The 13490-nt window shown below is 30.1% G+C and overlaps 1 protein-coding gene across 1 annotated transcript in view; it reads left to right on the top strand.

Annotated features, from left to right (window-relative positions):
- Positions 1–13490, top strand: part of LOC129971829 (uncharacterized) — a 77689-nt gene that overhangs the window by 40658 nt on the left and 23541 nt on the right. The window contains exons 17-20 of the mRNA XM_056085806.1: positions 2577–2654; positions 5847–5909; positions 11512–11577; positions 13388–13468. Coding sequence (XP_055941781.1) covers positions 2577–2654; positions 5847–5909; positions 11512–11577; positions 13388–13468 — 288 coding nt within the window. The remainder of the gene's footprint in view (positions 1–2576; positions 2655–5846; positions 5910–11511; positions 11578–13387; positions 13469–13490) is intronic.

Raw genomic sequence — 13490 nt, 5'->3', positions numbered from 1 at the left:
TCATTCTTTTTTTTTAAAAAAGTGGTAGAGAGAAAGATTCAGAGGAAGTCTGTCTGTCCGGCTGTTCGATTATAATTTACTATGATAACTATGAAACAAAGTGAGTTAATTGGATCAAATTTACCATACACATCTAACACTCAATGTATCGATACCTATTCAATTTGGAACCAAATCCATTCAGCTGGTTAATCATTCATTAGACTGTACTTTTAAAAGCATGTAAACGCGATAACGCAAAAACACGAGGACTTAAATGTATGAAATTTGGTATATCATTTCGTAACTACAATTGCAGTTCTGTGTCTGTTCTTAATCGGTTCGAAAAAAAGCATTCAAAAATACACATTTGGTTTTCTGGTACTTTTATATTAACCACATCCGAGCAATTAACCACAGTCGACGATCACACTTAATGGACCCTTCCGTAACAATTGTTTATCAATGACATACTATGAATAACACAAATACAATTATTAGAGCAGGCGATTTTTGTGTTTATTTTTAAAAATTGTATAAAAACCAGTTTTGTGCAATATTTACAGAAGTTACGATAAATAATGGTAAAATCCAGCTTAATCTATATTTTATTATATTTAGTTGAAATCGCTTTAACCGGTCCCCACCCTCCAAGATGATAGATATGTTAAATTTGTAAATCCATGTTACACGATATATCTTATAGAGAACCGATATGTACTCTATTTTCTATCTGTATTATTAGAAATAAAGAAGCGGGAGTGAGATCTCTTTTTGAATTTATTTCAAAATCATTTACCTCCTTTTTGCTAATCTTATGTGCCTCATAAAATCAATTAATCATAGGTAATATGTTAGAGCAGATGACCATAACAGTCTACAACGTAATTAAAACGTTTCATAAATCAATTTCGAGGGAAGCAGAACATTCAAATGAGTTACTGAAAAAAAATTCGCATTACCCCATATTCAGATTCAAAAACAAATCCACTTCAAAAAATGATTCGTCATAAATTAATCGATTAAATATCTTAAAAATACTTACGAAGTATCATATTCATTTTCTGATAACATAAGGTTATTTAGGAATAATACTCGAATTCAAAATTCTATACAGGGTGTTTCTTAATTCATGCGCTGATCTGTAAGGCTTAGTAAATACATATAAAAATGCATTTTTTTTCTATAGTACTATGAAATGGGAAGTAAAGAGTGTAGGCGGAAAAAAAATGTTGTGAAAATTAGCATTTCAGCATTTTAGCTCTTACTTATTAATATGTAATTAGCAAAGCCTTTTACTTATATAATATGTTCAAGTGTTCAAATATGCTGGAACAGCGATACAGGTCCGACAGCATGGAGAAAGCGAATAATGTATTCTTTCGAAGATGCCAGTTGCTCCATGAACATTTGTAGCAGCGACTGAAAGTCCCCATCAGGGTCATTTGGTGTCGCGTAGACCAGAACCTTGAGGTGTCATCTGAAAAGAGACACTTGATAAATCAGGTGAATGTGCTGTTCAAACAATTGGTCCATGTCGTCCAATCCTTAGAGGGCCAAAGGTGGTGTTGGAACTTCACGACAATTCGAACAGCAACTGGAAAACTATGAAATAATTCCTGTAATACCTCTTCCTGAAAGATTCGACACGTCGTGCTGTTGAGTCGGTGTGGTAGCAAATATGCGGGGCAATAAGGTATCAAGCAGATTAATAAAGCAATTCGGTACACAGTTTTAGCTTGTAATATGTAGATTTTTATCTAATTTTGAATTGTATATGTCACGGGGTTAAATTTCTCGCGATCTGTACTTTCGCATGCATGTAAACGCGATTAATTAAAAGTCCAAGGATTTGGATAAATGAAATTTGGTATACAGTTTTAACATCTAAAATCTAGATTCTTATAAAGTGTTAACTGAAATGAATTAAAGAGTTGAGCGTCTTTTGGTCGCATACGAATGATATAAATCGAAAACGCATTCTAAATGAAATTTGGCGTATGATCTTATAATTAAAATTATAGTTCTATTTAAAATGTTGGTTCCAGATGGTTGTTCAAAAAACCTCGATTAAAATGTGCATTTTATTTTCTTTAATATGAATCACAAAACGCATATATGCGGAACTCTGAAAATAAAAATATCAGCACTCATGCCTTCATACCCTTGTCTAAGGTCTTCAATTTTACCCGAGAGGAAAGGGTAATGTCTTATCATAGAATGTGTCAGAAAGTTTCAAGGAAAACATTCCCTCATTTTCTTTCCTTCTTTTTCTCTCTCTCTCTCTCTCTTTTGCTTTCTTCTAATATTTTTAATTGGTGGGTTATTATTGTTAAATAATTTAAATAAATTATTATTTAAAATAATTATTAACTTTTAATAAATTATTGTTGCTTACTTTTAAAAGAACTGAATTTTGATATTGGCCTTGTGTAGCATAATAAAAAAAATATTCTTGAAATAAATATTTATGGAATGGGAAACTTTTATTAGGAAATGGAATGGCTATTAAGAATTTTATTTTATTATTTTATTTTTTTGTTGTTGAAGATGGTTTTCAGGCTAGAATGAACTGTTTACTTTTATTTTATTCGCAGGAAAAGAGATCACCTGGACGAAGTTATGAGAGCTTTGATAGCTGTGACCTGTGCGACAAAAAAGAACTACCACGAGTGGTAAGCCAACAAGATTGTTTCATCGCTTATATAGTCTTTAAAAAGTTTATATAGTCTTGTCTTTATTTGTTTTTGTCCTTTGTTTATATAGTCTTTATAGGTGTGGTTTTTCTTTTTTTTTTTGTTTGCGATGTACAAAAAGGAAGTATTGAAATCATCTGATATTTCAAATTCCAGAGTTTTACTATTCTCCACGTTTCAGACATTCATAAATTCGAAAAATTCATTTTCGGAATTATGACTGTTTACCTGTGAGCTTGAAAATTAAAAATCTCACTGAGATAGAACAATAAAATTGTGCCTGTAATCTTAACACCAAATTTGTAAACTTCTGTTAAAATTTTGGATGAATCCGTTGAAAGGATGTGTCTGTCTGTCCATATGCCTGTGAACAAGATAACTCAAAAATGCAAAGAGCCATACCATTGAAATTTAATAAGAGTGAGTTTTGTTCCATTGACAGCTTCTCTCGCAAAATATCAGATTTTTCTATTCCTAACCAAAAAATAATTATAAATACTTAAATGTGAAAGTGTACCAACCATGATGTCATGTTTCTTTGATCAAGTCAGAGGACCAGTATTTTTTATCTAGAGGAATCTAGGGATACTTTATCCAAGATTATTTTCTTCAGTTGTGAGGAAAATGGTAATTTGTGAATGCCATCTTTATTCGACCCATGGAAATGGACCATGGAGTTTTTTGGAACTCTACTTAAAAATCAGATCAATACGCTTTTGGGAGTACAAAATAAATTTTATCTTTCCATTTCTCTGTGAATTCAATGTTTACTCGTTAAAGAAAGATCAATTAAAATAACTTTGAGTGTTAAGAATAATTTTATCTGTAATTTGATATACGATATTGTGAAATATCATAATTCTAAGTGGCTAAGTTGTTATGATTACTTTTAGTATATAACTTTTTTCTTATGAAATTATTTTTAGATTTACTTTTCGATCGTTAGAAAATTTATATCATAATAGTTTTATTTTTATTCGGTTGTTTAAGCACTTTATCTATAATATTCGACCGAGTTCCAAAAAGTCTGTACTGTTAATCCTTGAAAATCACGCACAATACACACTCGTCTTAAATGCATATTCATTTTTAGCAAAGTAGTATAGAGCATAAAAGAAGGTCATATTACACTATAAAGGGTGTAATGAGAGGGATGGGCACACAAATCTGATGACTGTCGAAACTTTCGAATGCTTTCTACCTCTCTCCCTACATTACCTACACTGGCTATATGTTTGGGGATGTGTGTGAAAATGAGAATAGAACAAGAAAGAAAAGGTTCTAGATTGCCAAAATATGCGAAAAATTCAGGAAAATATTCTTTCTGTTATTTAATTTACTTTTCATAACATATTCGAAAACTGTACTGGAAGGAAACAAAATACTGCGACAGGAACTCCGTTAATTTATTTCAGAATTTATTCTACGAAACTTTTCATTAGCTTTTCAACTAATAAACATCTGGTGCAAGAAACGGCTTTTTCTTTGTTTGAATCCCTCCTTTCCTCAACAATACCAGAGAGACTGACAGAAGATACGGAATTGTCCACTGTGACATGTAATTGCTACAATAGATGTTAGGTGTCAGAGTCATAATTGTTTATATATATATATATATATAATTCAATTAGTTTTAATTTTAAGTTCTTGGATTTAATTTTTCAAAACAGTTTTATAATTTTTAATTTTAAGCGCAATTTATTATCACCATTCCTTTCTGTCCCTAGCAGAAGCGGAAATGTATCTGGACGAGATTCCTAATATCCCCTCCTCATTATCAGCAAATTATTTACTCCAATTTGAAAGCGTACTTAAAATTGGAAATTATTATTTAAAAATTTAATATGAAAAAACTTTCTCTTAAACTCATTGCTCACAATTGAAACCAATAGCCTCAATTTTTTAACTTGTCAACAATACAAAAACTGTAATAATCGAAAACATCACCTCGTGACTTTGGTGGCCCACGACATATCAGAACTCCCTTGAGTTAGAAAAGTGCTTTTTGAAATCAGGCCTCAGTATTCGACGACGTTCTGAACGAACGAAATGGTTGTTTCATCTTTCAGTATAATTATTTATGTTCAGGGATTAAAACAAAGGATTGTTTTCAAGTGATAGTAAATTGGCTTTAAGAAGCGTGAGTAATAAACGACTAGAAATCGAAAAAAATTGTTTTCTCATTTTCTATACGTCGAATAATCAAAATCATTAATAGAATTCGAATGGCTATCTGTTAACATTAGTCATATATTTCTTAACTTATCCATAAATGCTAATGATTAGTGAAGTTATTTGATAATAAAAACGCAATTGTCGAGGCACAACATATTCTTTATCAATAATTATTGAAGACGGATTCGCAAGAAAATGTTTTCTTCTGAACTTTGTGAAGCTGAATATTTGGTCTTTGGTAATACTAGTCTTTCTGAAATAGACTTTAACACTTGTTTATTTGATATTAATTTGAAGAGTTTTGAATCTGATAATTGAATCGGTTCAAATATTAAATAAGCACTCTTAGCTCTTTAGGAGGAGCTACACCATTTGTCCTAGGATTCATGTAGCATGCCATTGACTTCTGAGATTAATTTAACCTTGCATCTAAATGCTTACAATTTCTAAATATTGTTAGCCAAGATTGAATTATATTTTTGTTTTAGGCTTAACTCGCAGATTCGTAAGCTTGATCATTCAGGTTATAACTACTTGACCATTATGTTTGATATTTCAATATAAACGAACGTTTCAATTTGGTATTCAACAACCTTTAATAAACTAGAATTAGATTTTATATACAAATATTTCAAATGCATTATGTGGGTTTTTTTTTACCACAATTCCATCTTTCATTCAATAATAATAATAATTTTATTTGATAATAGTAATTACAAGTCTTGAAAAGTCTGTATCCCTTACCAACCGAACACCTGTCACTTGCCAAACAATCATTTGGCACACAGCCAAGTTCAAGCTTTATCAGTATTATAAAAAAATGAAATATATTCTCATTCTGCAAATTTTTCCTATTACAAATTGTTTGCTTATTTCTTGCAAAAGAAGTGAATTTTTTAACATTACTGTCTATTTAATTTTTGTATTTAGTCCGTAATTTTGTATTTGGCGTATTTAATTTTGTTGATAATGTTTACTCCTATCTCTTTGTTTCAGGCTACTCCAGAAAAAATAAAGGAACTAAAAAGAAGGAAAGGGTCTATCCGAGACACTTATGAGGTAGACAATAATAAATTTTTATTTTTGCATTTTTATAGCCTTTTACCACCAAATTTTGACTTTAGTATTCAATTTTCAATTTTTTAAAAATCAATTTTAAGTTAAATCTGTAAATTTCCAGAAACTATATAGTTACAATTGTAGACTTTAAATTTCTATTATTAGATCCCGACTTCAGTATACGTGTCTATCTAAAGTAAAAATTTAGCTGATAAAGAAAGCATCTGAGATTTTATTCTTTCGAATACGTCTAAAAGATCCTTTTTATAGATGAGTTATTTTACCTTTTTTTTGTGTTTACATTTCCTTTTGTGTGGTAAAAAAGTTTATTTTAATCACATTTTTTTATATTGTGCTTATTTTCAAGAGATGAATTCATGATTATATTGTTTAGTAAATGAAAAAGTTTAATGCTGTACTAGCTTTGATTTTTTTAATAAAATTAAATATTATATTGATATGAATCTTAAAATAAAAGATCTTTGTTACTTTTTCATACTTTTAAGTCAAGGGAAAATAAAATTCTGGGAAATTCTATTATTATAAAATTTTCTATACTGCAATATTTTCTTTCTAAGATAAGAGTATCATTCAAGTGTAAATTAAAGCAAAATAATAATCTAGAAGATAATAAGCATAATGCTAAAAAAATTAATTCAATGCTTTTTGAAAAAAAAAAGCTTAATAAATGAGCCTAATAACACTTAAACGAATATTTTTATGACGATATTTCGCAGCGAATAATATACGATATACCTAAATTTCAAATAGAATGTCATCTGTAAAAAAAACTTGAATGAGTTGTTAAAAGGTGAACTTTTTTTAATGCTCTTTATTTGTTTTAAAAATTAAAGTATCAAATCAGAAACTCGAATGAAAATGGTTTTATCGCTTGCTTAAAACGTAGCTAAATCTTTTTTTACTCATATCGAACGCGAACATCATTAAGAATTCTTTTTTTAATAGAGAGTTGTAAAACACTCTTCAGTTCACTTGAATTTAAATCATGATCAGTATGTATATGGTAATATCTGCGGGAAAAAATAAATACTTTCCCACGCAGTTCATCTATAATTTATTGCTTGATAAAATTGTAATATTTTTTTTTTCTACACGAGGATAAAAAATTTACCCTCATGCATAATTCAAACCGTTTCCATTATACAATGTCTAATCTGTTAAGATAAATAAAAAAAATGTGTTTAAAATCACATATTGATGAATTCATTAAATGCTCGACGATAAATCAACCTGGTAAAAAGGAATCCTTGGAAAATAATTAGTTTTTTGTTATCTTCATTTTTAAAGAATTAATACTAAATAACGCCAATAATCGTTTGCATTTTGAAGCAATGCCATCAATAAATCATGAGTAACAATTATCTTTCATTTAATTATGCAATCGTACAATTTTAATTTATGCAACTTGTTCATTCATTATCCATGAAATAATAAAGAACTCTTAACTGTCAAGGAAGGTTAAATATTTATTCAAATTATCCGAGTTTAAACCAGTATATCACTCAGTAATGATGCTAAAATACTATTAAAATCGTTGTATCGTGATCTTAACATATCGAAATGTAACCAAGCGAGAAATCAAAAGAATTATAGGTTTTGGCTTTTGAAATGCTTGGGGAATTAGCTGTCGAATTTGAGTGTGCTTGTTGTTTCTGAATTAAATTATGTGAAAAATAGTTTGATGAGAGTTTTATTCTAACGAATTTGTTTTTGCATTTCTTTTTGTTTTTAAGTTTTTTCTAATAAATAAGTTTTTTTAGTTCTCAGAATTTATAAATACATTTTTAAGCATAGAATCCTATTGTATATCAAATTAATTGTGCATCTAACCACATCAATTTGCACTGAAAGTATATTCAACAATATCTTTATTTGCATGTATATGAAATGTACAAAGAGAAAATATGGTTCGTTGCAGACCTGAGTATGAATTTTTTAAAAAAAATTATATCTTTATGCCCGTTCTCCCTCTGTCTATGAACATTATAACGCAAAAAAGTTTTGAACTAGATAGATGAAATTAGGTATTTTTTGGTTTATATTCCAAATTCATAGATTTCTATCAGATTTTGGACGAAATTCAAAGTGTGTCTGTCCAGTTGTCCGAATGTAAGTTAACATGTTAATTGCAAAACGAAGAGAGATAGATGGATACCATTTTTAACAGATTTAAAATTAAAAGTAAAGATATATGTCAAATTTGGTAACAAAACCGTCGAGTTAACCGTCTGTCCGTCTGAATGTAGAAGTATTTAAACGTGATAGCTTAAAAACGCAATGATGTAAATATATAAAATCTGGCATGTAATATTTGTAACTCTGTGTTAAATTTTTGTCTTAATCGTTAGAAAAGAAAGACGTACAAAATACACGTTCTGTTTTTTGGTATTTTTGTAATAACTGCATCTCAATGATTAATCGCCAAAAACAAATCGCCAAATATCGCTCTCTAATAGGCTTTTTCTTTATTATTTTTCACCATCGGCATACGGTTAATAATAAGCAAGTATTCTATTAGAGAGTTAATTCTAGAGACCATACTCGCTGGTTTCATTTTTAGTGTATGAAGCATACATACAATGTCTCACAAAAGTGATGGGACACTTACGCTTTACAAAAGGAAACTGCAATAAAATAAATAAACATGTATAAAAAAATTTTTGGGTGTGTTTCATACTTAAATTTAGTAACAATTATTACATAACATACATTTTGTCAAAATATTAAAATATTAATTTAATAAAAATACAGTTGTTTAGAACGGAGCAAAAAATGGCTCACATAAGTGATGGGACACTTACTTTTCCATCAAATATTTATCTAAAAATTTTACTTTTTAAAAGGTTTTAATATTTTGTTGGATTTCCTTTTACTTTCCAAACATGAATTAATCTTCTTGGGATGGATTCGACTAATTTTTTTGTGATTTCTGGAGTGATTTTACCCCATTCTTCTTGAAGCAACGATTTTAATTGTTGTTTTGAAGAAATGGTGTGTTTGCAATTCTTGATTCCAATTCTTGGCAAATATTCTCTATGCGATTTAAGTATGGAGATTGTGGTGGTGTTTTTATTATTTCAGGACAGTTATACAGCAGCCAGAGTCTAACGTTCAAAGCAGTGTGCTTGGGTCATTGTCCTGGTAGAATTTAAAATCGTTGTGAAGGTTCAATTTCCGTGCTGAAGATTTCAAATTTTGCTTTAAAATGTCAATATACTTGTACTGATCAATATACTGTCAATAAAAAACAAGAATACCAACTCCAGCGGACGACATACACCCCCATATCATAACTCATCCTCCACCATGTTTTACTGTTGGCACCAAGATTTGTTTGCGAAATTCTTCCCTGGGTTTTCTCCACACCAAGATTCTACCGTCAGAAACAAATATATTAATTTTACTCTCATCAGCAAATATAACTTTATTCCAGCAATCAGAATTCTTATTTATGTTGGATTTTGGTAAAACTAGTCTGAGTTTTCTATTCTTTTCACTTACGAAGAATTTTTTCCTGGCTACTCTACCGTGATATCCAGCAGATCGAATTACGCTTCTAATAGTCTCAGGATTAACAATTATTCCATATAATGCTTGTAAATCAGCAGCAACTTTAGGAGCACTCTTTCTTGGATTTTTTTTTTTTTTTAAATATTTCGAACGATAATTCGCTTTTTTCCATTGGATAGCTTTGATGGTCGGCCAGGTCTTCTTTTATTCTGAATAATACGATTCTTTTTATATAGTTTAATGATATTGAAAACTGTTGAATGACTTAAGTTAACTGTTTTAGCAGTTTTTCTAATAGATTTTCCACGTTAAATATGCAAATTAATAACTAATTTTCGAATTTCAGGCGAAGTTTCTTTTCGTTTAGCATTCATGGCTGCACAGAGCTAAAAAACACAAAAATTCCAAAACAAACTGAAGAGAAATACTGCAGACGATTTTATAAATTATTGCCAAATGCTTTTGAATAAAAATAAAACCACCAAAAATATTTTTATTGCTTATTTCAGACGATTTTTGTTGCATATCTAATGGTGTCCCATCACTTATGTGAGCTATTTTTTGCTCCGTTCTAAACAATTGTATTTTTATTAAATTAATATTTTAATATTTTGACAAAATGTATGTTATGTAATAATTATTACTGAATTTAAGTATGAAACACACCCACAAAAAATTTGTACATGTTTTTTTAATTTATTTTATTACAGTTTCCTTTTGTAAAGCACAAGTTTCTCATCACTTTTGTGAGACACTGTCTTAAACATATAAAAAAAATGTAAACTTAAAATTTTGATGAATTTCAGCGATTTAGAATTCTCTAAATCTGAAAGAAAAATCATTTTTGGTTATTGGTTGCCGATCAAAGCGCAGAGATCGATAAATTTGATCCGTGGTTACAACGAAATTGCAAATCTGTGTCAAATTTGGAATCAAAAAGTGAACCTAAGGAGATCCAAAAGGCATGTCGATGCTCCTTGTTATAGGATGAAGTTAAACATGAAACGCTTTATATTCTGAAAGTTATGAAGAAAATGGAGAATTCTAGTTTCGTTTTGACTCAAGCAGCCTATGTGGAAAATCAAAGGGCTTCAAAAATTATTAGCAGAATTTGGAAAACAGTTAAACTTAAGTTCCAGATTACAGTGATAGTATTAAATTTCGACTCATAGTAGCGGTTTTAAATATATAAATGATTGTCTTTTTATGTCGGTCAATTTAACCATTTTATAGCCAAAATTTTTTAAAGTGCTTTTTTACTTATTTAATTATTTTATAATCAAATTTTTGTTTTAATTTTTTTCGCTAATTTAATAATTTTATAAGCAAAAAATTTAAAAAAAAAACTAGTTTAATTTTGCATAATTAATTTCTGTAGAATTTTTGTTACAAATTTTCCTTTTAAACGTAATCTATTTTATAGAATAATATTTCAATATAGAATATTTTTATTTTTTGACGTCCAGGAATGAGTAGAATAGATACATTTTTTTTAAAATTCTTTGTTCAGTTTTGAAGATCATAAAATATGGTCATTTTGTTAGAACACAACAAATTAACATTTTTTTTTTTTTTTGGTTTAAAAAATTTCGGGGAATGCTACACCCTCTTATTTGTTCGTATAATACCGTGAATGATCTGATAATCTAATCAAATGCAATTTCTGGAAAGTGAATTGTTCGTTATTCATAAATCTTAATGTAAAGTCGATTGGCCTCGTTCTATTTTGAATACTCAAAATAGCGCCAACAGATGGCGGTGAGATCCAATTCTAAATAAGATTTACTTGTTTATTGTGTTTGCTCAGCAAGTTGTCCGTTTATCGGATCGTATGTTTACCGGCTGAATTTAAAACGTCTTCGGTTAACGAATTTTCATTAACCGATCACTTTTTTTTATTTGGTTGGAGTGAAAACGATGCAAATGGATTAATATGGCAGAGAAGATATTTATATGAACAAATATTTTCTAATAAATGACAGCTTGTTATTCCCTAATCCAGAATATGTGTTTATGAATGATTAAATATTGATAATAACGATTTCTTTTGCTGTTTATTCTCTCTTTACAGGAAAAACCTAGTCCTGCTTATCGCAATAATGACAGAGGTTACGGAAAGACAGAGATGTATGAAAAGGTATAGTAATGGAAAAAATTATAATAATCTTATTGGTCGCGATGATGCAGATAATTGTTTGTCATTACATATTTTTATGTGTTTTTATTTTCATGTGTAAGATATATACAAAGAGAAAATATTATAATCGTCAACAAATTCGAGCTCAAGACTTTGGTCAATCTCCACGTCTCAGACTCCCCCTAATCTAAAAGACACATTTTTAGAATTATGTCTGTCTGTCATTCTGTCTGTTAGTGAACACTATAACTCAAAACCACAAAGACCTGCAGATAGCTGTGGCATTCTGTCCATTACAAATCGACAGACATAGATGATGCCCTATAACAAAAACTTATCCCCGATGTGACAAATATTTTAATTCCGATGTTAGAGATGTAGCTGAAATATTGCATTAACTTTTGCAATCAGTCTTTCCAAGTATTTATGTTTCGTTTCGTGTATTTATACGAGTCATGTTAGACTTACTTTCTGAATGACTCTTATAGTCATCTAGGTGGCTCCTTGAGTATTGGGCGGACATTTGTTGATGGGGGACTCAACACCATTTTGCAAGAGTCCTATGTCTACTTTACGTTCTTGTAGACGTTCGCGATTTTCTTTACAGCGTCTTGCATTTTTTCAGAAATCTTATCCTGATTTGGGCGAGTTGCTTTCCAGAATTCTGCAAGTTAACCTTGTGCAATTTTAAGGTTCGAACTCGCAACGTTAGGGTTCATAGCCGAGTAACAAAGCCACTAGACAAAAGTGTACACACCTTTCCGGAGGTTGTTATCTGGCTTATGAAGTTACCACCACAACCTGTTTAGTTTTAAAAAAATATATTGGTTTTTAAAATCATATATAAACATTAGCCATACTGTTGCCACTCCTAATAAGTTTTATATTTTCTGTTTATTTTTATTTTGGAGTTTCCGTTGCATCTTATTCCAATTGGAATCTGATAATCCGGTTTTGATATTAGAATATGCTGTGTTTGCTTTAAGTATGGAATTTGTACGTTACGTTAATTTCATCTTGCAGCGGCCAAACAGGCGATAAATGACTGTTTGTTTCGCCAGCTGGCGACAAGCATAACTCATACCTATGGAGATGAACTTTGCTCTCCAACGAATACGAGTGACTCACTTCCTGGCTTCGCCGGCTTGCTCCGGACTTCTGCCTCGTGCTAGTCAATGGGATTACGGCCAATGTATCATGATCTATATTTGTTAATTTAATTCGTAATTAAAATTTAATTTTGTTATCTACATGGCTGGCAGTTTTCATTAATTAGCAATGTTTTAATACTTTAATTTAAAGTAAACTTGGCAATGCGTGTTGAGCTACGCACCAAAATCTCTTTGATGTACGGATCATTTGATCAATTTAAATCTATGTCATCTGTAAATACTCTCATCAGTTTCTATCATCATTGTCTAAATAATCTCATGAAATTCTCTGTCTTGTGTTGTGCAAAAATAAACTGATTCGAAACCGAAAGTAGAGTCCCGACAATATGATAGTTCTGTATCATATCTTACATCTTGTTGCGCTTTTCATGACTCACATTTTTACGCTTTTAGACATTTGGATTCTGTAGACATGTTCCGATTTTATTATAAACTGACACGAATATTTTAATTCCATCAATATGGCGCAACTTAGCCAAAGATGGCTTTTGTGCCATAAAATACTAACAAACTGAAATTCAGACTTGTACATCCATATTTATTCCTTGAATTTATCTCGCTCTATTGAAAGATATTTCATTCATTTCAAACATAAGCTGGGACAAAATCAAAAATATTTTTTTTTCTCTTTTCTCTAGAGAAGAAAGACATCACCAAGGGAATATGGTGCTTCTGAAGGCGATAAGTTCCACAAATGGAAAGAAATGGAGAAAAGAGAGGTATGAATTGAATACAGAAAGA

This window comes from Argiope bruennichi, chromosome 6, assembly GCF_947563725.1.
Source record: "Argiope bruennichi chromosome 6, qqArgBrue1.1, whole genome shotgun sequence".
Taxonomy (NCBI): domain Eukaryota; kingdom Metazoa; phylum Arthropoda; class Arachnida; order Araneae; family Araneidae; genus Argiope; species Argiope bruennichi.
The sequence above is the reverse complement of the archived record's forward strand: the minus strand, read 5'-3'. Positions and strand labels throughout refer to the sequence as shown.